This window comes from Mycteria americana, chromosome 5 (assembly GCF_035582795.1).
Source record: "Mycteria americana isolate JAX WOST 10 ecotype Jacksonville Zoo and Gardens chromosome 5, USCA_MyAme_1.0, whole genome shotgun sequence".
Taxonomy (NCBI): domain Eukaryota; kingdom Metazoa; phylum Chordata; class Aves; order Ciconiiformes; family Ciconiidae; genus Mycteria; species Mycteria americana.
Genome location: NC_134369.1, coordinates 19,055,191 through 19,080,011, shown reverse-complemented (window position 1 = coordinate 19,080,011; position 24,821 = coordinate 19,055,191). Strand labels below are relative to the sequence as shown.

The 24,821-nt window shown below is 42.6% G+C and overlaps 1 protein-coding gene across 1 annotated transcript in view; it reads left to right on the top strand.

The window, feature by feature from the left end:
• BRSK2 (BR serine/threonine kinase 2) overlaps window positions 1-24,821 on the top strand; it is a 326,862-nt gene that overhangs the window by 293,741 nt on the left and 8,300 nt on the right. The window contains 6 exon segments of the mRNA XM_075502349.1: window positions 1,159-1,771; window positions 2,916-2,964; window positions 8,509-8,632; window positions 10,561-10,741; window positions 11,493-11,582; window positions 20,186-20,233. Coding sequence (XP_075358464.1) covers window positions 1,159-1,771; window positions 2,916-2,964; window positions 8,509-8,632; window positions 10,561-10,741; window positions 11,493-11,582; window positions 20,186-20,233 — 1,105 coding nt within the window.

Sequence of the window (24,821 nt, the reverse complement as noted above, 5' to 3'; positions counted from 1 at the left end):
CCATTTTGATAACTCAGTGATGGATTATGAACTTTGGTTGTCTTTTTCTTTTTAAACTGTGTCTTACAAAACAATGGCTCACCCCACCCCCTCCATAGAATTGGGACTTAATGGCAAATATTGTCGTGACTTTATGACAGAAATTCCGATTATCAAGGTGTCCTTCGATGCAATGAGGGATGTTGCAGGAGGAGCATAAAGTCTGATGGGAAGTATCATCTCTTCCCAGATAAACAAATTTGCCAGGCCTCTCTGAAGTTTTTGCTGTAGCTGTTTACAAATCAAACACCAACCTGAGTTCATATTTTTCTCATGGTGGTGTGTGCTCTGAAGCCTCCAAGTGAATGCTGAGCAGTTTAATCTTCCAGGCCAGGGGAGGAGAGTGGATGCCCATGTGACATCACTCTCCCTTTTCCTCCTCTTTCTGCAATGCATGGCTGCAACCAGGGTGTGCATTGGCCAGAGTCAGGGGTAAAGAGGAAGGAAAGAGGTTCTGACTGGTGTGTGCAGTAACCTGTATGTATCGCCTACCACTCCGTATGTGTCACACACCTGTTTTGAGTTTCATTTCTCTGCTGGGTTTGCATATGAGCATTTGGAGCTGAAAGAGGTTGTCCCATTCTTGGCACATCTCAATTTGTCTGTGGCTTGAGTGGTTCTTCTTCCCCTTCCTCACCTCCCTACAGCATCGTGCTTCTCTCACTGCAGGGCAATCAGAACAATCCCAGAGAGATGGCATTTCTCTCTTTTTTTTTTTTCTTGGTTACTTTCTTTCATTTTGGTTTTTTTTTTTACTTTTCCTTTGTTTTACTTTTCTTTCTGTTGTTTTCCTTTGCTGACACGTGGTTGGTTAATATGATGAAGCCTGTTATGACACTGTTGTTCTTGCTGCTGCCGCTGCTGCTGTTGTTGATTATGCTGTGTTCCCAGCTAACTGCATGTCTTTTTTTTGTTTTTTGTTTGTTTGTTCGTTTTTGTTTCTTTGCAAAATCCCTCCCCCCTACTACCCCTTCACCTCCATCTCTTGTGTCTCCTTGTGACATGGTGCATCTTTGTGACTTGGATGGATTTTATTCTGACTTTCCTTTCTCTGCTCGCCCGCTCTATGCGTATTTCACTGTTTTTGATGTGCATGGACACTCTGCGTCTGTCTCGTAGCCTATCAGAAAGTTCTTCATCCCCCCTCAGACCTCAGACCTCCCTTTCTCTCCCCGACCCCAAGTCTCCTTGGACCCTGATGCTTGTAGGAACGCCTCCAGGCCTGGACATGTACTCCAACCAAAGCCAGCACTTCAGCCCAATCCAAAGACGCAGACTTTGCCATCCAAGAGCAAATTGGCCGAAAAACCACTCCAGTCTACTAAATCCAACCCACTCCCTACCAGCAATACCAGCGCCCCCTCTTCCCAGAACACCCCTGTGCAGAATGCTCAGGGCCGCTCGCCTGCTGCCGGCTTTAACCCACAGCTGGCTGTTCCTAAAGTGCAGACCAACCCTATGTCTCCTGTTAGATTGCTCCCTTCTAGTACTGACCCAAGCACCAAATCTATCCCCATCATACAGGTCACCCCTCACCCCTCTCCAAGGGGAAGTCCCCTCCCTACCCCCAAGGGGACACCTGTCCATACGCCAAAGGAGAGCCCAGCAGGCACACCCAACCCAACACCACCATCCAGCCCCAGCATTGGAGGAATGCCATGGAGGACACGGCTCAACTCAATCAAGAATAGTTTCCTGGGGTCTCCTCGTTTCCATCGCCGGAAATTGCAAGGTGAGTACTCACCCAAACATACAGGGTGGTTCTGATTTGGGCAGACATTCAGCAGCAAGTTCATACCTCTCTGTAGCTCTACAAATTTTATGTACCAAGAACTGAATATTGGTAATGAAAATGAGAGTGATAGCATCAGCCAGCCCTAACCCAAAGCACATGTGAGCAGGCTCTGTCACGTTTAGCTCACACTCTGTATGGCTAGAGTGTTAGCTCTCCTCACTCTCTGGCCATACAGCTCTTACTATCCCTGTTGTGGCTCTTAGAACACAAGAAAATGTTATCTTCAGCTTCTCCGCTCATTTTGCCAGCAAACCTAGAGCTCTGCCATTTCCCTTGTGGCTGTACTCCACTGCCTCTGCATAGCCACAGGCTGAGCCTTCTGCTGAAAAAAGATAGCCAGTGGCTGAAATTGTCCTTCTGAAGCACAGCTTGTTTGATCTTGGTTAATTCTTTTTCTACCTCCTTTGGTAATTGGTGTAAAAAACTCCTTAATACAATCAGTGGTTTCGTATTTGCTGGTCTATTTCACTTTCCAGAGTCTCGAGAGTGTTGAGATGTGCAAAATTTTCTTCTTCAGGCTCCAGGTGGCTTTTTGCATTCGGGCAAAGGGCGCCCAAAGTCACATGCATTATTCTCAGATGTCATGAGCAGCTATCCCAACACCCTGTGGTTTTACAGGGTATTGGGATGTGATCCCATGGGAAAGGAGGATTACAGCCATGGAAGAGTTAGATTTTGAACTGTGATGGTCAGGGACATTGTCTCTCAGATGGTCAGAGAACTGCGGAGAATTGCAGCAGTGACTGAGCTGCATCCAACTGGGCTTTGAAGCAATTGCAGAGCAATCAAATTGGCACAGTGTTCAGGTCTGAATCAGAAACCACTGAAGCCAGTGCAAGATTACATAATGATTTAAGGAAGGGTAGGGTGAGCTTGAAATGCAGCACTTGATTAGATACAGTGATCTAGAGACATATGACTAATGTTCAAATGTCAGAACTAGTCTGCAGAGACAGTGGGCAAATGCAGGAGGGTGTAATGCCAGAATTGCTTCATTGGTATACAAGCAGAAAATGGAAAGTGTACTGACCCATCAATTTCTTTTCTCCCTTTTTCTCTTTCGCTGTGTGTGCATGGGCAGTACCTACACCAGAGGAGATGTCTAATTTAACCCCAGAATCATCCCCAGAGTAAGTAATTTGCCAGTACGCTACTTTTTTTCCACAACATACCAATGTCATTTCCTTGCCTGAATGTCATAGGGTGACATATTCCTGTTCTGGACCAGTATCTGACTGTAACCTGTTATCCTGTGAGTGGGATAGAGACTATCTGCTACGGACCCTGGATAAAATCTATACCTCAGTAATGGCAGTGGGGTCAGCAGGTGATGAAACAATCTCCCAGTAACCACGTCATTTTAGAATCATAGAATCATAGAATGGTTTGGGTTGGAAGAGACCTTTAAAGGTCATCTAGTCCAACCCCCCTGCAATAAGCAGGGACATCTTCAACTAGATCAGGTTGCTCACAGCCCCGTCCAGCCTGACCTTGAATGTTTCCAGGGATGGGGCATGTACCAGCTCTCTGGGCAACCTGTTCCAGTGTTTCACCACCCTCATCACAAAAAATTTCTTCCTTATCTTCCTAGTCTAAATCTACCCTCTTTTAATTTAAAACCATTACCCTTTGTCCTATCGCAGCAGGCCCTGCTAAAAAGTTTGTCCCCATCTTTCTTGTAGGCCCCCTTTAAGTACTGAAAGGCTGCAATAAGGTCTCCCCGGAACCTTCTCTTCTCCAGGCTGAACAACTCCAACTCTCTCAGCCTTTCTTCATAGGAGAGGTGTTCCATCCCTCTGATCATTTTTGTGGCCCTCCTCTGGACCTGCTCCAACAGGTCCATGTCTTTCCTGTGCTGAGGACTCCAGAGCTGGATGCAGTACTCCAGGTGGGGTCTCACCAGAGCAGAGCAGAGGGACAGAATCACCTCCCTCAACCTGCTGACCACGCTTCTTTTGGTGCAGCCCAGTATATGGTTGGCCTTCTGGGCTGTGAGCACACATTGCTGGCCCATGTCCAGTTTTTCATCCACCAGTACCCCCAAGTCCTTGTTTGCAGGGCTGCTCTCAATCCCTTCATCCCCCAGCCTGTATTGATACCAGGGGTTGCCCTGACCCAGGTGCAGGACCTTGCAGTTGGCCTTGTTGAACCTCATGAGGTTCACATGGGCCCATTTCTCAATTTTCTCATGGCTTGCTGAATTTACTAGGTTTGTAACGTGTTCCTTCTCTCTCCTTTTATTTGGTTGTCAAGCAGATCATGCTCAGGGAGTGGAAAGGATTATCGACGGCTTATACTGGCACTAACTATGCACTAAAAAGTCTTCCTCTTAGTACAAGAGAGTTTGCATCCTCAGGATAACATGCAGAAGCCTCTGCTAAGATAATTCAGAGGAATCTTTGGCTCCAATAGTAAACACAGTGTTAATTCTGGGCAGCAGCACTGAGACATGCAGAAGCTGTTTCATATTCCCCAGACTCGTTCCTAAAAGTCAGTGTACATTTCAATAAATGTGCGTCACTACATGGCAGGTTTGGAAGTCCCTGCCAGAGGGTGCTGCTCCAAACACCTTCCTAATATATGCAACAGATGCCAAATTATTCCTTTTTATTTTCACAGCTTGTGTTTGTGCACCCAATGCCCATAGACTTACCCTGCCAACTAAGGCAATTTGGTCTTTTGTCAAGATACGTGTGTGAAATATTCATGAGTCATAGATGGAAATTTTGGGCCCAAAGTTTTGTAGTTGGTGACAATGGTATTGCCTTAACAACTTTCCCCAGACCTGGCATTTATCTGGTATAAGATGGACACTCTATATCTAGTACTGCAGAATGGAGAGGGATGAAGACTTCAGGAGAGGGGGAAGTAGGAAATAGCAAAGGTCAGTAAAAGAAAGCCAGGAAGAAAAATGGAATAAATTGTGTTTTCAACACTTTGGAGCATTTACTAATAGAGAGGCATGAGAGAATTTAATAAAATGAATGCATCCTTATCAAAGAAATATATGACACTCTCATCTCAAATGTTTTTAAGGCCATTAAAGCAGAAAACCTTCAGAATTAAATTTCTCCTCTTCATGCATGTATGTTGGTGGAAGTTTTTCTGTTAATTTATTGCCTTCTCTGCTTCCCACTCACTCTTTAAAAGCTGGTATAGACAAGTAGTGCCTGTCATTTGAGGCAGTTTGGATGCAAGTCAAAGCCTAAGGCCCTTTTTTCTTTTTCTGTATAATTGCCAAATTAATGAGTTCAATTGGGCTGCACCCTGCAGTAAACATAATAAAAGTCATAAAAAATAATGAACTGGATTATATTTTAACGATAGATGTCTTGTTGCTCAGTGCCCACTTCCACGTGTCTTATTTTTTCTAGTATTTTCCTCCTTTCTGTAAGAAATAAGATATCCTTATCAAGAGCTATTTGGCCTCATGGGTTGAGCGATAAAACTACATGTCCTTGCTTCATTCTTTAATGAAGCATTCTTTAATGACTGCCATTCATTTAACAAACCTGATGATTAGGTAGTACACTTTGACATGTCTGGGTAATGCTATTCTTTCTCACATGAAAAAGTCCTAGAAAATGTGTTAAGGATGACATTTAAAGAGCCAGCTGCTTTAAACCTGCAAAGCTCCATTTGCTTGAGTAGAAATGCTGTTATTTATGCCAAGCAGGTAAACCTCTGGACGTTACAGATCCATGCACTCAGGGACAGACAGGGAAGACAGTGAGGCTTGCCAGAAGGCAATGCAGTCAGACACTCCAAAAGCAGCAAAAGAAACAACATTATAGCAGTGAGAAATTCAGTGTGAAGTAATAAAGCACCAGCCTCCATTTTCATGCTAATCTATTTGCTTTTTCATCAACTGAACACCTGATTAGATTCCCTAGAGTAATCTACATACCCAGCCTCCCACACATATCTCCTATCTCCTTCCCCCTTAGGAGGTTTGCCATGACAAGAGAAGGTTGTTAATTTTAAGTACATTTTTTACTGCCTACAGCCTGATCTTGTGAGATGCTAGAGCATCTTGTTCAGGGTGCTGAGGATCCTTGATTCATACCTATTTTAACCCAAGTTAGTAGCACTTAACACCCTCTAAGAGGAGGGAAACCTTTATTGTGTCGTTTTACTCCAAAGCTGCCCCCTCTTCTTCAGTGGGCCTATTCCCCAGGTGTATGAGCACAGCTAGTTCTGCCAATTTTGGGGAGAAAAGCCAGTGCATGTGTACTATGTCTTGATTCTGTTCATTCCAGAAACAGGAGAGGCCACTGGCATCTATTCCATCTTATGCGACACCAGCAAAATTATTTAGTGAATTCTAGTGATTTACAAGCTGGAGCGTAGCCCAGGATATCAGTGAGTCTTCCAGAGCCAGTATTACTGGTGATAACCTTGCTGAAGAAAAGAGCCTAGCTGGACTCTGGAGACTCCAGACCAAGTTTCCAAGCTGAACAGGAGAAAACCTCCCTATGTTCTGGGGCCCTTTTAACCTGTGCTTGTTAAGAAACCTATAAATGAAGGGCCAACAAAATCATTAATGAAAATACAAAAATGAAAAGCCATATTTTAACATGACAGACCTGCAATTAAATATGCACATTTTTTCCAGGCCCAGTTTGCATGTGTGACAGACACTGAGCCCCTCAAGTCCATATAGCCAACCCCAGTTCAGATTATGATACATATAAGCCTAAGACAACCAGCCGTTTTAGATGGATAACCAGGTGCTAATTTACTAATGAGCATAGACCCTTTACATGCAGGGAGCTATTGCCCCAGCTCTCCAGGGGCTTGCCGAGTTGTTATGGTGTGTGTGAGACACATGAGCTAATTAGTATGTAATTTCCTTTCACACTCTAACCCTGGTTCCTTAACGACCCATTTAAATGAGAGGCTCTTTCTCTTCACTGCTCCCTATGCTAATCTCTGGCTCACTGGCTTAGTTACAGCTGCCTATGAATATTTAAGGAAGTGACGGTTTTCCAGCCCACTTTAATTGAGTGGGGGGCACTGGTTTACAAAATCGCAAGTGAATCTTTCTGTACTCTTATTTTTGGTTGCCTGCAGTAAGTAGAAGCAAATTATTATTTGCACAGCTGAGCTGTCTTCCAGTTGTCATCTTTCTACTGTGTGCATTAAATGTGCAGTGAGATGACAGTTGTGTGATTCATGGAGCACTTTGGAATGGGGAATGAGTGCAAATTGCTGGACACTGCTGAGGTCAAGCTTTGTTCTTCATCCCCAAGGTCTAGACTTCAAATTAGTTTCCTAGTTTGCTCCTCTCTCTCCTAGTCTCTGCCCTTCCTCATTCTGCTTCAGTCTGAGTCTTTGCTGCGGGAAGTGAATCTACTAATAACTTTCTCCAGCTGTTTATTGCTTTGCTGGAAAGCTGAGGTATAGTGATCCTTTTTGTAGATGGCTCTCCTTGTCTGGAGAGGTTGTCTTCTTCTATTGAGTGGTGAATGTCCGCCAAAACAAGTGAAAGCCTATTGCTTGCCATACTGCAAACTGGACTTGTCATGGCATTATAAAGTATCCTGTGGAGGAAAAAACCTGCAGTCTCTTGGTGGCAGGGCTTTTCATTTCTGACATTTTCATGCTAAATTCCTCCCTACTAGAATATGGCTGATTTCAGTGGAATTTTCCCTGGGTTTAGGTTGGTCCAGCAATTCCTTGGCTGTATTTCATCGCTGACAGCATCTTCTCTCCCCTCAAAACCACATCTGTCAGAGTGCTACCTTCAACTTCTGGGTAGTGTCCCCCAATAACATTCATGTCCCTGCATTTTTCTTTTACCCCGTTTAACTTAAAAGGGAATGTCAACAAAGTGCATTGAGATGGTGAAACAATAAGCAAAATCAAACATTTGCTGATATGATCAGTGTGAAAACACAGAGCAGTTTCATTTTTTGATGAAACCACCATCTGATGCTGAAAGGAACTGCAAAGTTGGACTGCTGTCAGTGGAAAGCCTGAACTGTATTTTGCATGGTGTTGGTATCTTCTCTCTTAGTACTGAAAATTCATTCCTTTGTAGGATGGCCAGAGTTCACTCACATAGACACTCCGAATGGGACTAATGAATGGACAGTCTTTGTCCTGGCCCTCTTCTCTCACTGACAGATTGGAGGTCCAGTGAAACCTACAGCTGGCTTTAAAAATCAAGATCCTGTGATCGTACTGTCAGCCCAACAGGACACCTTCAGAAAAGGAATTTTACAAGTCCTAGAACACTAAAGGAGTTGAAATTGAGTGGGAAGGAACTTAGATCCCTGTGTTAGCAGCATCTGCATATTGTCACAAGAAATGGAGAAATCCCTGGAGACAAACCAGAAATGTGTCCCCTGCCTTATATGCATTTTATATATGCAGTATTAATTGGTATATTGGCTCAGTCAAAAGAGTTACCATTGCTCTTGATTCTTCATTTTTGGTCACACATGCTGCCAGACTAACAGTATGTGGTCCGTCATTTTAACAGTTTCCGCTAAGTGAAATGTTGTTCTGGATGTTCTCTGACACTGTTTTCCACTTACTGTTAGTAATAGTATCACATCTGGAGTGTTATCAAAACTTCCTTGTGTGTTTTTTAATATTTTTTCTAGCTGAGGGTATGTAAGAAATAGTGCTCAATATTCTAAACCATCTCTTTCTTTTCATCACATCAGGCTTGCCAAAAAATCCTGGTTTGGTAACTTCATCAACCTGGAGAAGGAAGAACAGATTTTTGTGGTCATTAAGGACAAACCACTAAGCTCCATTAAGGCTGATATTGTCCACGCTTTCCTCTCGGTAAGTCACCCCAGTTGGCTCTTGGAGGCATTGCTCACTGGTTGGTTCCAGGACTCCTTGTGCCATATGTTACTGGGCAGGGTCTCTGCTCCTTCAAATGCATCCTCTGTGGATTTAATTTACGTGGCCTGTTGATTTAGGTCTCCACTGGACTCCGTCTGAATTTCTAACTGTAGATAATACTCTCTAAGGTGAGAAAACATTTCAGCCTTCTTGGCAAGGTCTCCAGGTTGCCAGTGCTTCAAATATCATTGCAGTTAGAGCACACTGCTGGTACGATATCAAGACAGTGATTTGCTGCTTTGTCAAACTAACCTTACAGTCACCATCTGGGCATCAGATTGGATCTCCCTCTGCTGGGTCTGCCCTCCACCACTTCAGTCAGACAAAAATCCTGTCTCACATCTGCATTTGTTACTTTAAATCTCCTCTTCAATGCTGTATGGCAGAAAGGAGGGTAATTTCCTCTGGTGACTGGAGTATCAGTTGTTGCAGTTGCGGTTTATTTACAGTCTAGGAAAGCAGAGGGAAATTGTCATTTTTTCCTATAGAAAGCCCTTATTCTCACTATCTAGAAGTACCAATGAAGAAAAAGTCAGCACAGTAAAGTTAATTTGAGAGATTTTTCAGTTCAAGGTAGTTGATGACATAATGAGACTTTTTTCAATAGAATTAATAGAATATTGTTTGTTGAATTGATACTGTTTTCCACAAAATACTGCACTCCTTTTTAGTCTCAATGATGCTGCAATGAATTTCTTCCAAAAAACCAGCCATAATCCTTTTAACTGTGCAAGCATATAAGGAGCAAGTGCAGTATAGTAGCATGCATCAGACACTGGTATCCATCTCAGATTGGTTTGAAGCAGTCATGTTACTATAACAATTTCATGCATTTGGCCATGCCTGTGGGTTTATATTATGGCGCGGTGTGCACTACTGTCTATATTGGTGATCCTCACATGTGTGGGTTGAAGTGTGATGTAGTGATTTGTGTGAAACCCTATGAATTGTCTCTTACAGCCAACTTCAAACATTCATGCATTGTCACAGCCTGCTAAGTAAGTCCTTAAGGTCAGCTTCTCAAAGAACTTATCTTCTTTTTTCCTCCTAAATTAGAGGCTAGATTTCCAAGTTATTTGTTGTTTGGTTTTTTTTAAACCTGATCCTTTATGAAGCAATATGTAGAATGTGAGTATGTTAAATTTTGGCAGGAACTGTGAATGGTAACTGCTTGAAAATTAGGCAGTTATGAAATTCTACCACAGGTCTGAAGATACAGATATTGGATGATACCAGAAAGCTTCTCAAAGTTCTTTTACATATTGATAGGAGTTGTGGTTTGGGTAAGTTATTTGCAGGCATGCTTTCCTTGTGGATTCCTCCCAGGCACTTGTCTAAGTGTCTGCTCCGTGTCCTGATGTCTATTTGGTATCATAGAATCACCAAACAAGTGAGGTTGGAAAGGATTTCGGGAGGTCTCCTGCTTGAAACAGGATCAGCTATGAGATCAGACCAGGCTACTCAGGTGGTTTTTTATATCCAGTCTTATATCCCACTGACTTTTCTGCCCCCTCCCTTAATATCCGTTTTCAGTCAGCAAAAAGCATTTCTCAAAACTGGTAGAAGAGTAGGAAAAGAAAGACTGAGTGTATGAAGTTGTGCAATGTGTAAATTTATAGGCATGCTGGGTATTCTACCAATATTCAACCTTTAAATTTAGGTCAGTCCTGTAAGGAGCAGTGCATTCTTCTGCGGTGCCAAGCAACCTACACTCTTACTGATTTCACACATTACAAATTCAAGTCCAGAAGCAAATCCAGCAAATCTTACCCACTCTGGAAATGTGTATTGTTCTAAATCAAATTTTGCAATTTTGTTCCCTTTGTGCTCTGGTTCTACTATCTCCTTCTACTGACCTGTTTCAGATTCCAAGCCTCAGTCACAGTGTCATCTCACAGACAAGTTTCCGTGCAGAATATAAGTCCACAGGAGGTCCTGCTGTGTTCCAGAAGCCAGTGAAGTTCCAGGTGGACATAACATACACAGAAGGGGGAGAGGCACAGAAGGAGAACGGGATCTATTCTGTCACTTTCACACTCTTATCAGGTAACCATGGCAAAGCTGTAAAATGGGTGCAAGCTGGCTTTGTCCTTGCTGATATAGAGTCCTGCAAAGAGAGCTCTGCCAGGGGAAAGAATATCACTGTCTTGGCCTCAGGGGAAAATTCAGACAAAGCAAGGAGCACATCAGACAAGGAGCACATTCAGACAAGGCAAGGAGCACAAGGCAAGGAGCACAAGGGGCAAGGAGGGCATCGGGAACAAAAATGGTGTTGGTAGTGATGGAAATGCTGGGAGGGAAAAAGATTCCCAAAGAGGTGAAGTTGCCACCACCATGATTAGTGCTAAAATGGCTGCTCTGTGCATCAGATTTGAAGTATCTCCCTGTACTGTCTCTTTGTTTCACTCAATGGTCTCAGTGTCTCAGCTGGGCGCTGTGAGGCCACTGGTTTCTTCCTTCTGACAGAAACATGCAATCACCCTTTTCTGCTGGGTGGCCACATGCCCCCCACAGGGGTTAAAACAAACAAACAAAAAAACCCCCACTTTACAAAAGGAGCCCAGAAGCCATCTTTCCCCCTGTTAAGTCCAGTACACCACAGCCCCTATTAATGTGGGGACTGCATAATAGTTCTTCAAAGCCATGCCTTTGGCTGAAGGACAGACACACTGTCAGTACACTCCTGAGGACAAGACTGAAGGGAAGATGCTTGTGATCCTTCCCCTCCAGCCTGGCTTGTATGAGGATTCAGCTCCTGCTCCTTTCACAGCCGTTTGTACCTCTTCTCTCCTCACAGGTCCAAGCCGTCGTTTTAAGAGGGTGGTAGAAACCATTCAGGCACAGTTGTTAAGCACACATGACCAGCCTTCAGTGCAGCAGTTATCAGGTAAGTAGTTTATACTGTTGAGCACCTTGCTTCAGCAGCAACAGGAAGGTGAAGTGCCTCTCAGTACCAGGAGGCTGAGGGAGGCCATCCCTCTGATTACAGAAAGAAATGAGCTCCATTCAGACAGAGCAGTAACTTCCCACACCCACCCTACTCCTCCCTCTCTCATTCCCACTCCAGTGCTCCCAGTGCATTCCCCAGTTGAACAGCTTCTGCCCTCCTCCCGCCTAAAGAGCCATTTGCCCACTTCTCCATCAAAAGTTGCACCATCAGTAGATCTTCCAGATTTTATCTGGCTCCAAAATCTCCCAGAATAGGGACATGCTCTAGAAGATACCTGATTTTCAAAACCTTCAGGCACGCTTTAGAAACGTCCAACTTCAGAGGGTCCCAGAACAAAGTTGAGAACTACTTTTCACTTAGCCATTAACAGCAGCATTTTCAGATGGTCAGAAGGTGGCTAATATTTTCCAGTAGTGTGGTCAAATTCTACTGTGGTAGCACAAATCATATACTAAGGTTCTGCAGAAGCTATATTTTATCTATTTTTAAAGTAAATTTCAATTCCTCATGGTGGTAAAGAAAGCCTTACATGTGTGACCCTGTGCAATGACATCAATCTGAATCTGCAGGCAGCCTGAATTGATACCATAGAAACTGGCCTCATCCCACCATTATGTAGCAAATGTTCACTCTGAACACTAGTGGTGACACACACACAAAAAAAATATCAGTCTTATCTCTTCTATCCTTTAAAAGGACAGAACAAAGGAAGAAGGTGAAAATTGAAAATTTAAGGGAGCTTAGCTATTGGGAGTGCTTCAAGGAAGGAAAAATGAGGAGAAGCAGAAAGAATGTACAGATACAGGGAAGAAATAGGAGCAAGGCAGAGAGCAGAGGCTGCAGGAAGAAGAAAAAGGCAGGAGGAGTGGGAAGAATTTTCCCATTGTATGATGATGAAAAGGTAGTAACTAAATATTATACATAAGAGCCAAATTCTATGCTTGACCTTTGTGTGAACCAGCCAAGACAAAGTGGAGGAATGAAGTCAGCATTGCATCCTGCAGTTAGATCCCAGATGTCCTTGGCTCATTGCACGTATGGCTTACATCCTTCTGGTCTAACAGTGTGGCTTTAACAGATGAAGAGAAAATAAATCCATCTAGAAGGGTGTATGCTCACTACTTGACAGAGAAGTATGCTCAGTTCAGGAAATACTATTTTCCACTTTGCTTTTGCCCTCCAGCAACTGCCTGACCTTCTGCACGCTGGATTGCAAGGGTGCCCAGCACATGGGTTATTCTGTTAGGAAGCAGGAAAGGTGAGGATACTAGAACTAGGGTTGATTCAGGATTTTGCTGTCTGGACTTTTGAAATTAAATAGAACTCAAGGAAGCAGCCAGAATTTTCTGCCAGCTCTTCCTCTTGAGAAATGCTGGGGCCAAGTGAGAGTGAGGGGAATTAGACAGAAAAGCATCCTTTGACTCTAGTTCATATTACCCCTGCTGCGTGAACAATGTTCAAGCATTCCTTGTTTCTTGGGAAAGAAGTGTACCCTTGCTTTTTGGTGAGGAAAAAAATGATTAAAAAGTAAATAATGTGGTGATCTCTCTTAACTTCTTCACCCTAGTATGTGCTAGCTACTGAGGCTCTCTAGAAAGACTTGGACCCTGTTGCACACTTGCATGTGAAGCAGGATGTCTCCCTAAGAAAGTCATATTATAGCAGGAATAAAAACCATTCATCTGACTAAGGCTCAGGGAGATGTTTAGGGCAAACAGTGCTGTGAGAAATGTTTCTGACTTACAGTTTTGCTCTGGTTCTGGAATGGAGAAATCATATTGTACACACAGAATCTCTTTCTACTGCCTAAAGCTACATGAAATCATGTTGTTCTAGCAGGGAAAACCCAGCCTGACCTTTAACGCCAGAGTGGAACAGATAACTCCACATGGAGCAAAACCAAAATGAATGGTCTCTTGAAACTTAAAAATGAGAATTCCCTTGGTCAGGGAGTTATCCAGGCAAGACAGCTCACGAGAGACAGGGTGCAAAACTATCCTGTATCGTATCACCTGACCTGATGAGGAATATGCAAGTCTGTTGAAAAAGAGAGAAGTCATTCAACCTAAAAAATTTAGGTTGGAGCAGAGTACAAGGAAAAGAGAAAAGGAAGGGGAAAAATAAAGATTGTTACCAAGAAGAGAAAACCTGTGCATCAAAGTGTAGGCCCTGTGGTTCACATCCCCAGCCAGTGAGAGTAAGGGGAAATAAAGGGATAAAGTGACAGCAAGAGTTCACATTCAGCACCTTGCTTAGCTGGGTGGCTGTAGTTGGGAAGATGTGTGCAAGAGCTTCCTAGAAATTGCCATGGAATTACTCAGCATTTCTTACTAGAAACAAGGCAAATTCTTCTCTGTTTCTCTTCTTATCCCATATTCTCAGCTCTGAACACCTCACAGGAATTGTGGTTGTTGGACTCCTATTCAGGTTCATGGTTTGAAGATACTCTGTAGGCAGTCCACTGCTGCAACAGAACGAGCTCACAGTTCACTTTGACTGTCCTCCTCCATGGCTCTGAGGATACTGCTGGCTCTGACCAGCAATACTGGCCTAGCACTGGAGATTTTCCTAGCTCATTGTACACAGACATATCCTCTGTGCAGTTGTCTCCCCTGCCTTTTAGTTCAGATGCCATTACAGGTGGAATGATGAAAACCACCTGCGAAAGGTGCATGCATGTAAAGTGAGTCCTGCAGAAGGGGAAGATTCAGTGAACACAGTATAAAGCAGGACGGCAAGACCTAATAAGCATATGCGAGTGATAGTCATTCTCTCTCCTGCCCCTCTTTGATCTGTTATGCAGCATGCCAGTCCACTAAGCCGGCTTGCCTGGGTTTCAGAACGCACTTTCCTCTTTATCATTTCCTCCAGCTCACAACAGTGTTTGTAGATGTCGTGTTGACCATGCATCTGTGTGTGTGTGTGTGTGTGTACGTGAGCCTGATATGTACCTGATTTAGGCAGATGTGTTTCTGCGTCACACTTGAGTACCTTATAGTCTCTCTTCCCCCTGGATATACCTCCATTCACTTCCATCTTTCCTTCCAAAGACTGGCTGTGCTTATTTCTTCTGACAGACTCTGAAGCAGGAAAATAGCTTCCCTCCCTTACCTGAATAAGTGTGTAAATAAATGAAATCTATCCCAAAAGCTAATGTAATATTTATTAGTAAGCTAATAAAATCCACTGTCCAGTTGGCCAAATTTAGTCCAACATATCAGCCTTCTACCTTAATGTTTCAGGACATTAAATCCTCTGTGGTATAACTGCTGAGACAATACCAGGTCTACAGACTCATGACTGGCATAGAACAAGTAGCTAGGGATTGATTGTTCATTTTTTCTTCCAAATGAAAGAACTAGAGGCCATCATATGAAACTAGTGGAAGCCATGTACCAAAAAAATCTTGGAAGGAGTGTCTTCATGTAATGTAAGACCTGTGGAACTCCTCGCTGAAGCAGGTTCTGAACGCGAGGAGCTCACAGATGCTCATCTTTCCCTGAGTACTTCTTACTCACAGGGAGGCTGGACAACTCCTTGGGAGAGAAATCTTCATGAGGATTGCTAAACAGAAAAACCACAGCAGGCTCAGGAAATCTCTGACCTGAAAGTGGTGATAGAGTGAGGTGGTGGTAGGAGGAAGTGGTCTGTATGCTTGGCCTGCTGTTACACTGCTGCATATCTATGTGTGACTGCTGATGGAGAGAGAGCACTGGATGGTTTTGGTCTTTGGTCTGAACCAGAATAGCTGTCCGTGTGTTCTTGTTACTGGTATCACAAAATCCATTAAGCCCAGAGAGGCCACGAAAGGACAGTCCCTTTTGGATCAAGAGTGATTATCGCTGTCTATGAGAGCAGTGGGCTTTGTCTCTCATCCATGTATGGCTCCGTCCAGGAGCCTTATACTCAGAATCTCTACTTAGGTAATCCCTGGGCAGACTGCCCTTTGGTGGGATAAAAGGGTCTCTCTCCATGGAAGAAAATATCTCAGATTTGTGCCTTTGTTTCAGCCCAATACTCTTTCCATTAAATCATAATCTGTTTTCCTCCAATGCCTTTGCACAAAAGAGTAATGGAAACAGCTGGTGAATAGGGACATGCAAAAGCCATCTGTGGTCATTCACAGGGTATCAATTTTTATTTCCCTAATTTTTCTTGCCTCTTTGGGCTTTGGTTTTAAGTGTGGAATGGTGCATATTCTTATTTTTTCCAATTTTCCCATGTTCTGGGCAATCAGCAATACTGAAATAGCCTTTAGAACTTCTTTGTAATAGGTTTTCTGTTTCTTTATTATATTTATTGGCTTCATGACAGATTTTAACCATTGGCATCTCAAAGTTCAAAGCATCTCAGTGTTACTGCTGGAAATGCCTTTCATCAGCATAAAAAAGTGTTTAGAGACTTGTGTATCCTTTAGAAACAAGTGTATCCAGCTTCAAAATAGGGCAGTGTAAATTCTTGCTTATTGTGTGTATCTTCTGTATATGCACCCAAGCTCTCTTACTGTGCTGGTGTACATCTCAAAACACAAAACGTGTTCATGTGACTTAAAAGACTTTGCTAGAGTATTGATCTGTGAATTCTGGGTGTTCATCTTTATGGCTTACAAGAGCTGTAGGTTGACTAATTTGCTAAAAAAAAAATTAGTTAAGAAACTTACGGTTTCCAAATGTGTGAAGGATTTTATCATCAAGACAGAAAAGGGAGTAAGGAGCAAATGAAGTGCTTTGCAAGGTAAACTCCCAGCTGCAGACTCAAAACAGGGCTACACAAATGCCAGTTTGGAATTGGACTGCAAGTCATTTTTATCCAGGGCTTATCCAGGTCCCAGGTTTATCTTGTTTCCTGCATTCTTGTGCGATCCTTTATGTCTTACTGCTCTTGTAGTGTCTGAGGCAATCACTTCATCTCGCTGTCATGGTTCCCACCTACAAAAGGTGCCATGTAATGCCTGGTTGGATTGCCAGAGCACTGTTTTTCTGCTAAACAGCTTTAGTATTATTACTGAAGAGACTTCATTAAAATTAACTGAGTAGTCCTGAAATAAAGCATGTAGAAAAAAGTCCAAGCTCTCCAGAGTTTTGGTAGGAGAACAGTGAATTTCAAATAAGCACCCAAACACTGGGGAATTCTAATCTAAATGGTAACTGCCTTCGTCCAGAGGAACTGGTGGCTCCCTTGACATCATCTCCCTTAATGGAAATGTTTATTGGGGACTATGAGCATCTGGCAGGAGATGCTCCATGCTTTCTGGGATCTAGCCCTGGATTTGGAGATCTCAGAAGAGCAGCTGTTTGGGTCGGATTTCCTGGGCTGGGACAAGTCTCAGTCTCAGAGGTATCAGTAGGATCACAAACCAGGCAGCTTGATTGTGAAATTTATGTAGGATAGAAACACAGAGATTAAAGAAAAAAGAAAATCAGGAAAGAAAATGCAACAGAACACTAGCATTTTTAATGGCTTCAGAGCTTGTTTGGCCTTTTGAAGGAAGGTCTTGTTTTAACCAAAGCATTTGCCATCTGTTAATGAACTGAACTGGGTGTCATTTACGAAAGAGTCTTGGTGAAATCCAAAGTGTGAGTGACTGCCAGCAATCTCTATGAAATAAGGAATTGCCGTATCCTCAGAAGGATTGAGATCTGACACTGCCACTATGCTTTAATTAAAAAATTAAACAGCACACGTTAAAAATGCAGTTACATGACTCATCAACGCTTCTTAGACAGCTAAAGGCCTTTGGACCCTGGCTTTATTCACCTCACATAACACCTGGATCCCACAGTCACTGGGTTATGGATTATTATCCATGAGCAGAAGCTGACTGCCAAGAATCTAAGGCTTTCTAATTAGAATGAAAATTCTACTTTAAAATGATGAAATATTTAATCATATAGAGTATTTTCTAAAGCAGATGTTACAATATGATGGAAATGAAAGAAGTACTAAAGTAATTATTATAACAGAGAGGCTGAAGGCATATTAACTCTGTTAGTCTTTCAAGTGATGAGCTACTCTTTCTGGTGTGCTCATGTTTGCTATGCATTAGGAATGGAGGAAATCCAACCTGATCGAGTCTTGGAAAGACATTAAAAATAAAAATACCTGTGCAGTTCCTGGGACTGGCCATGGCAATATAGAGAAAGCAAATTACAGTTGTGCATAAAAGTTTTAAGAAAGACAAATTCAGAGGGTTTATTAGTGTTCCTTTGGTATTTTTCTATGGTCTTATATTTCAAAAAAGGGTCTGTGTTTTTCCCTATCCATTAAAACCAATTCTATAACCTGCAAATTTAGGGTTTTAGGAACAAAATGGGATAGAGAGTCCAAGATGTTATGCTGTCAAAAAGCCTGTTACAATCCTTTTTTCCTGTTGTAGATCTGTCAGTTTGTATTCTAATCACACAATTAATGTATGTAGACCTGTTACACAGTTAGCTTTAAATTAAATACTAAAAAGAGCTATGCTGACTGCAAGTGACTTAGAAAAAAGACAGTATTCTGAAGTATTAACTTAAGGAGACATGATTATTTTTAATTTGTTAACAAGGAAACAGAAATACCAATTTCAGGAGAATCTTAGTAAACCAGCCACAATGTTTACCTACTCTGACATTATCCAAATACTACCTTTTTTGTTTCCAGACTGCTAGTTACTGTGTGGCCAGTCAGTCTGGACACACTTGAGGGGAAAATTCCAGGTGTTGGAGGTGGGAGTCAGAAACAATCTTTTGGTCATATTTGAGACTTTCCTTGCTCTTATGTGTTTTTTTAAAGCATAAGTTCTGCTAAGGATTGGATGAATGCTCTGAGCTCTACCACTGTAGATCTGTATTATACTGCATTACAATAAAGTGTAGTTGACTCAGAGGGGGCTGGACAGGAACCACTAAAAGGCATGAGACAACAAACTTCTCCAAGTTATTAAAGAAAAAAAATGATACAAACTCGTGACTGTGACTTCTGGTCATTGGCTCATCAGCAGCTGTAGGCACTTCTTAAACCTGTTAGGCATCTTCAGGGAGAAATATATTTTGGGAGCTTAATCTGCCTTCACTCAGTCAGACTAGCCAAAGAATTTCAAAGGCAGGTAAACTCCTGGCCTCTCTGACACCTCTGATATCTTGTTCCAGTTCTTGAATCTTCTCTTCTCCTTCACCTCCTTTCTTTTTCCCCTTTCTCTTTCAATCTTGTGCCTTTCTGAGAGTATGGGTATCATCTCCCATTGACCTCTGCCAGCCTGCCTCTAACCTTGGGGATGGAGAGCATATAACTGCTGCTTAAATGCTTTGACCAGTGTCACTGGACCAAGCACCTGCCCTCTCTACTCCATGCTTTCCCAGATGACCTATGCAGCACAGGCCTGGCTGCATCAGAAAACATACATATCCATGCTCTTCTAGCATGGGTTCAGCTTACCCGAGCATATTCAGCACCCCTTCCCCCTTTTTTGAAATTACTTTTCTCAGTATTTAAAGGGAGGAATACCAATAAATTATCTTTCTCTCTCTCGTGCAGACTTTTCAGCAGATAGGGAGTAGCTAGAGCTTCCTAGCAGTTAGGGATTTTCAGCATATGTGTGCATGTTTCAAAGAAGCCTATTTCTTGAATACTCAGGTGTTCATCAAGAAGCCAGGCAAGAGGAGATCTGAGACTGAGTGCTTTAACTGTTAGCCACTTGCTCAGCAGCGAGCGCTCCACTTTGCCCAGCACTCATGGACGCAATGATTTAGGTCCCAAATGCAAGGGAGTCCTGGCTGACAGCAGCAGATCTGGCTTGCCACCAGGTTCCACATGGAAGTGTCCAGCTGGGCTGGTCCTTTCTGCTTTAAAGCTGACATGTAGAGCTCCTTCTGCTTATCACACCTGAGTAAGAAGCACTCAGAGGCTGCAGCAATGGGAGCTATACACAAAGTGGAGAGTAATGTCTTAGGGCCAGATTCTGCCACCCTTTGCAGAAGTAATTTTATTGCCTGTGAATAGTGATGTTGAAAGCCAGAGGAGTAAGAGACTACACATGAATGAGAGGCAGAGTTATGTTGAGAACTTGGACATTATCCTTTGGGTCTAAAAGATGTTTTTGAGCTGTGTAAGTTGCCTTCTCATTCCATGTCCAATAGCACAGTGCTGCATTTCCTCCTTCTCTCCAGGTTTTTGATGTACATAGATCAGCTGGCTGGGCATTTGCTGGCTGTTGCAGGCTAATTTGCAAAGCTGGCCAGGTGAAACAATGTATTCAAGGCTTTTAGTTTGCTAATGTGGTGGCAGAATATTTCCCACATCTCATAAATACCTGTAGCTATGATAAAGAGGTGAGTGGAAGCAGTGGGACTGAAGCAGCGTCCGCTCTCAGTCACAGGGCCAGGTTGGCACTGGCATACAGTGGGTGGCAGAATTTGGCCTGGGTTGTGTAAAGACCAAGATGTGTATATGTTTCCTGCTTCAGGTAATAATGTGCTAAGTTACTACTTTATGCCCAGAGGTATGGAAACTTTTTTTTATGTTTTTCCCTCCCTCCCTCCTCTTTCCATTCTATGATCCAGACACCACTAACTGTATGGAGTTGATGACTGGCAGACTTTCCAAATGTGGTAAGAACTTCCTTCCCTTCTGCCTTTTCTCCTTCCCCAGCCCCTGCTGAGCAACATAATAATGCGCCGTCCTGTCCCTTCCACCTGTTCCCCTTCCCTATCCCTGCTCTCTCACGCTCTTTTCAAGACTACCCACTCCGTAACAGCCCACTATGTCTTTCACTTACCTGGTGGACACAAGCATATACCCCTTATTCTGTTCCTCCCCATCCATGCACAGATGCAGGCTGCACCACAGCTTTCCCCTTCATAGCACAAGTGTGTGGTGTTGCACTTGAGATTCCCTCCCTCACTGTAACTCAGGCCAGTGATTTTCTTTTTCTTTCCTGTTTTTTTTTCCCTCTTTTGTTTACTTGCTGCCTTTGATTCATGATTCTTCAGTCCCTTTTCTGCAGTGAAGCTGAATGCTGTCCTGCTAGCTGCTGTCTCCCATGGTTTCCTGCTATTTATTGAGACAGGATTGCTATGTTATTTAATTCCCTTTTGCATCCACTCCCTTTTTCCCCAAATATCCTTGTGGTAAGACCCTTTTAAATCTTCCATAAGGCACACTGCATATCATCTGTCAGACACTTAGCTAGTGTAAATTGTCACAGTTCCAGTCTGGTCTTGGGGAATAATGTTGTGTCTCTAGCTGGAGGAGTAGTGAACCTACCGGAGATTCAGAATTTTGCTAGGAATGAGAAAGAAAAGAGTTTCCTGCAAAACTTGCAGCACAACTTGCTTGGGGTTCCATTAATTTTGGTTAACTTGTCCCTTGCCTTCCCTCCCCCCTCTGCACACATGAACTGTATTCTTTCTTTCATTACCTGTGCCCCTACTGACTCCTCCAAATACAATAGTGGAAATATGCAAATACTATAAGAGAGGTTTTTGTCTTATTACTTATATCTTGTACAGAAAGGTTCTGTACAAGAGAACTCTGTTCTCTTCAGATTTCCATTCTGGTATCTAGGTTGAATTCTATGAAAGGAAACACAAGCTGTTGAGGAAGTGATCACAGAGCTAGTACAGCTCTCCAGCTGGACCTGCAACTCCTGCGTCATCTCTTTGTAAACTGAGGAAAGTTGTTCTGGAGTTGTTGTGGAGTCTGTAACAACAAAGGAAAGTTGTCACGATGGAGATAACATTAGGTTTATGCATGTGTGACTAAGGCAGAATTTGGCACGTTTCTTGTATTTCAGATGATCTCTTTTCCTTAAGTTACAGCTTTGCTGGTGGGAATTTTTCCTTTGCTCTGAAAGGAGCTCATTTGATTTCTTATTTGAGTTTTCTGGGTTACACAATTTCTGATCTCCGCATGAAGACTCATTTAAGTTGTAGGCAGACCTCCAACTTCTTCTTGAAGGCATCAGAAAGCAAATCCCTCTTCTCTCTCAAGCCTTTGTTTCTTGCCTGGATCTGGCATTCACATCATACAAAAATATTGAAATGCTGATTCTACTGATTGCTTGCAAGTTAATTAAGCTATACAGATGACCAGCCAGTAGTCTGCGTTCTCTAGATAAAGAGCATTACTGCTCACTCCCAGTTCAGGCAGGCCCTCCAGCTGTCACAGTGTCATCAAGCCAACAAGGGACAAAGAGGATAAGGTGAGGGCCAGCAGGGAGACTATTTTGTGGCAGCTACAGCACAGACAGAGCACATATATATATCCAGAGAAGAGAAAGGATGGGTTTTAGGGGTTTAACAGAGCTGCTTCCTTTAAATCATATTCCTGTTGGTGTGCTCAACACAACATAAGCAGTGGTGACTGCACCATGCTGAATTCCAACCTCTTATATGAGTGAAGAGCTATTTTGTGTGCAGGAGAGCTCACCCACCATTTAGACAGGGAAGCGAAAGGGAATAATGCCAGCATTTAGCCTATTATTGCCAAACTGTCCTCTATGACTTTGAGGACAGGGAACCCTCTGTGAAGTTTACACAATGTTCATCCAGTAACAACAAATAGCGTAAGAAAATCTATACGATGTAGTTTTTTGACCTCATCATTTTTTCATATTCTGAAAGTGAACACAGGGGGACATTTTTGCAAAAGAGTTAACACTGGAGCAGGAAGAGCTAATCAGATGCTTTATGCCTGGCTCAGCCATGTGAGAGCTGTGGTGGGAATGAGGAATATCTTTTCACCCACTATAAACCATTGAATGTTGTAATTAACAGCAAGGCAAATTTATTTAGTCCTTTAAATGTTACCTCATCCTCTGCTAGCAGTGGTCATCAATCTGGGAAGTGATTTTGCATATAGCCATTGGCACTGAAAAACAAGTTAATGTTGAACAGCAAGGGTATGTCATAGGAGCTGCCAATATCCAAATGACGTAACATCTGCTGTATCAACCCTACCTGTGCACACTAGAAAATGGCTGCCAACTCTTAATATTTCACAACAGAAGAAAATAATTTGACTCATAATGAAGTTGAAATGCACGTTGGGGTGGAATATTTTATTTTTTGTTTCCACCCATTTGAGCAGGGGAATGGGCATTTCTATTGTCAGACAGACTAAACTGGTTTCCATGAAGTCTTTCATATCTGTTCATAAGATTAAATTTACCTTGTAAAAATTAAAGCCTTTATATTTAAAATGCAGCTGTAACCTGAAAACTGCCTATAGGAGTGATACCTTCTTAACTTAGCTGATCTATTCCTTGTGTGTATTCAGAGCCAAATCAGTTTTGTGACAAATAAGCTTTACCACTTTATATGCTGCCATTAAGCCTTATACAATCAACACAGCTGTAAAAGAATGAGCCGGATTCTGTTTCTTTTGAGGCGGATTGAGAGAACTGTTTACTACCATCTAATCTGGTATTTATGTCTATCTCACTGAAGAATAAGTTGTATAATTGACAATGAGGTTCTAATAGGTTCTGCAGAGCCTTTACATTTAAAAAAAAAATCAAGATAATACACAAACTGGAAAGCCCTACAGCTTCAACCACAAAGCTAGGAATTAGAAAGTAAGTATCATTGTAGATTGAGCACATTGGATCTGGAGCCATTGATAAACACCACACAGAAGCCCACAGTGCCATTTCAGTAGTCCTTGTTCAAGAAAGAGTCTGTCTTTACAAACTTTTAATGATTTTAAGTCATTTAAATAGTGAGCTGAGAATTTCTTTGGGTGGTTAACTCAGTAGTAAAGCTGGTGTATAGCCTTTGATAGCTCCCCTTCCCAGCCATCCCCAGTTTTTTGGAGTCCTTAGTAAGTCTGTTTTGCTAAGGTGCTGGCTGCTGGCAGAAAGCTCTGAAAAGCCTGCCTTATTCTTGACTTTACCTTCTGAGAAACACCAGGAAGCCTGTAAACTTTCCAGTCTCCACACTGTAGCTGTCTGGGGCTGAATTTTATTTCTAAGTAAGGCAATCTTTGCTTGTTGCTTTCCATCCCTCATGACTCTCAGGAAAGTCTTCAGTTACGTCAGTGGCAATTCCATGGGACGGGGTGATGATAAGGGAAGGAAAAGGTTAGTACGTAGAACTAGTTAAGCTCCAGTCAAATCATGCTATCGTGTTAGGCACTGCACAAACATACATTCCTGCAAAGTCCTAGACCATTACCCTGTGACAACAGGCTGACCAGAAGACCTCATGTTTATTCTTAAACATCCTGTCTCGCTGCTTACAATTCAAAACCTTGATTCCTGTCACCAGAGTTAAAAAGCTTTACGGATCCTTGTATATACCAGTGGCTATCACCAAAATGACCTGATCAAAGCAGAAGCACAGCAAATCCACTTGCCTTTCATATCTTTCCAATGTGTCTCACTAAAATCTCTTGCTTCCAGTGTTTAGGACTTGACATAGCTTCCTATTCAGAGCCATCTGACCTTGTCCGCCATGGCCAATCACACTCTGTGCACACAGAGCAATCGCACTGCAGTAAAGGCTTCTCTTCATAGTTCCTTGCAATCACAGTTTGATTCATACAGATGCAAGCCCACGTCAATAGAATCCCAAGCTACTTGAGAAATTAGGAGACATTTTGTCATTTAAAACTGGTTACATCATATTTGGGTTGCAATTGCAGCATGTAGCTTTGTGAGTGCTAATTTAGAGACACTTGGTGTTACTAGCAGCAGCAGCAAATGCCTGGATTTGGTGCTCTTGGAAATGATCCTGATCTATATTGGCATTAATTAGAGTAATCCTGCTTCTCATGAAGTAGCTATTTGATGGAAGAGGAGGTTGGTGATTTGTGTTCATAAAGTCATAACTGATGGCAGAAACACTGATGCTGAAAACATGCAGAAAACTGATGCTGAAAACACTGCAGAAAAAAACGTAGGCTGCCCTCCCGGCTGAAAGGCTCTTCTCACCACTATTACACTGTGAGGTAGTCAGAACAATATTTTTGTTCAAATGCTAATAAGCATTTCTGAAAAATGTGCTGCCCACTGGTCTGATATGGCTGATTCTTCTGTCTAAATTGTGACCCGAATGAGAGATAAAAGGAAGAAGACCCACCTGAAAGATCACATACTCATTCATAATAGGTGGATCACAATAAGTAAGATAAGTCAGAATTTCCAAACTGTTCAAGCCAGGTTTCCCAGTTATCCTTGCCCATTCTACTAGTACCCTT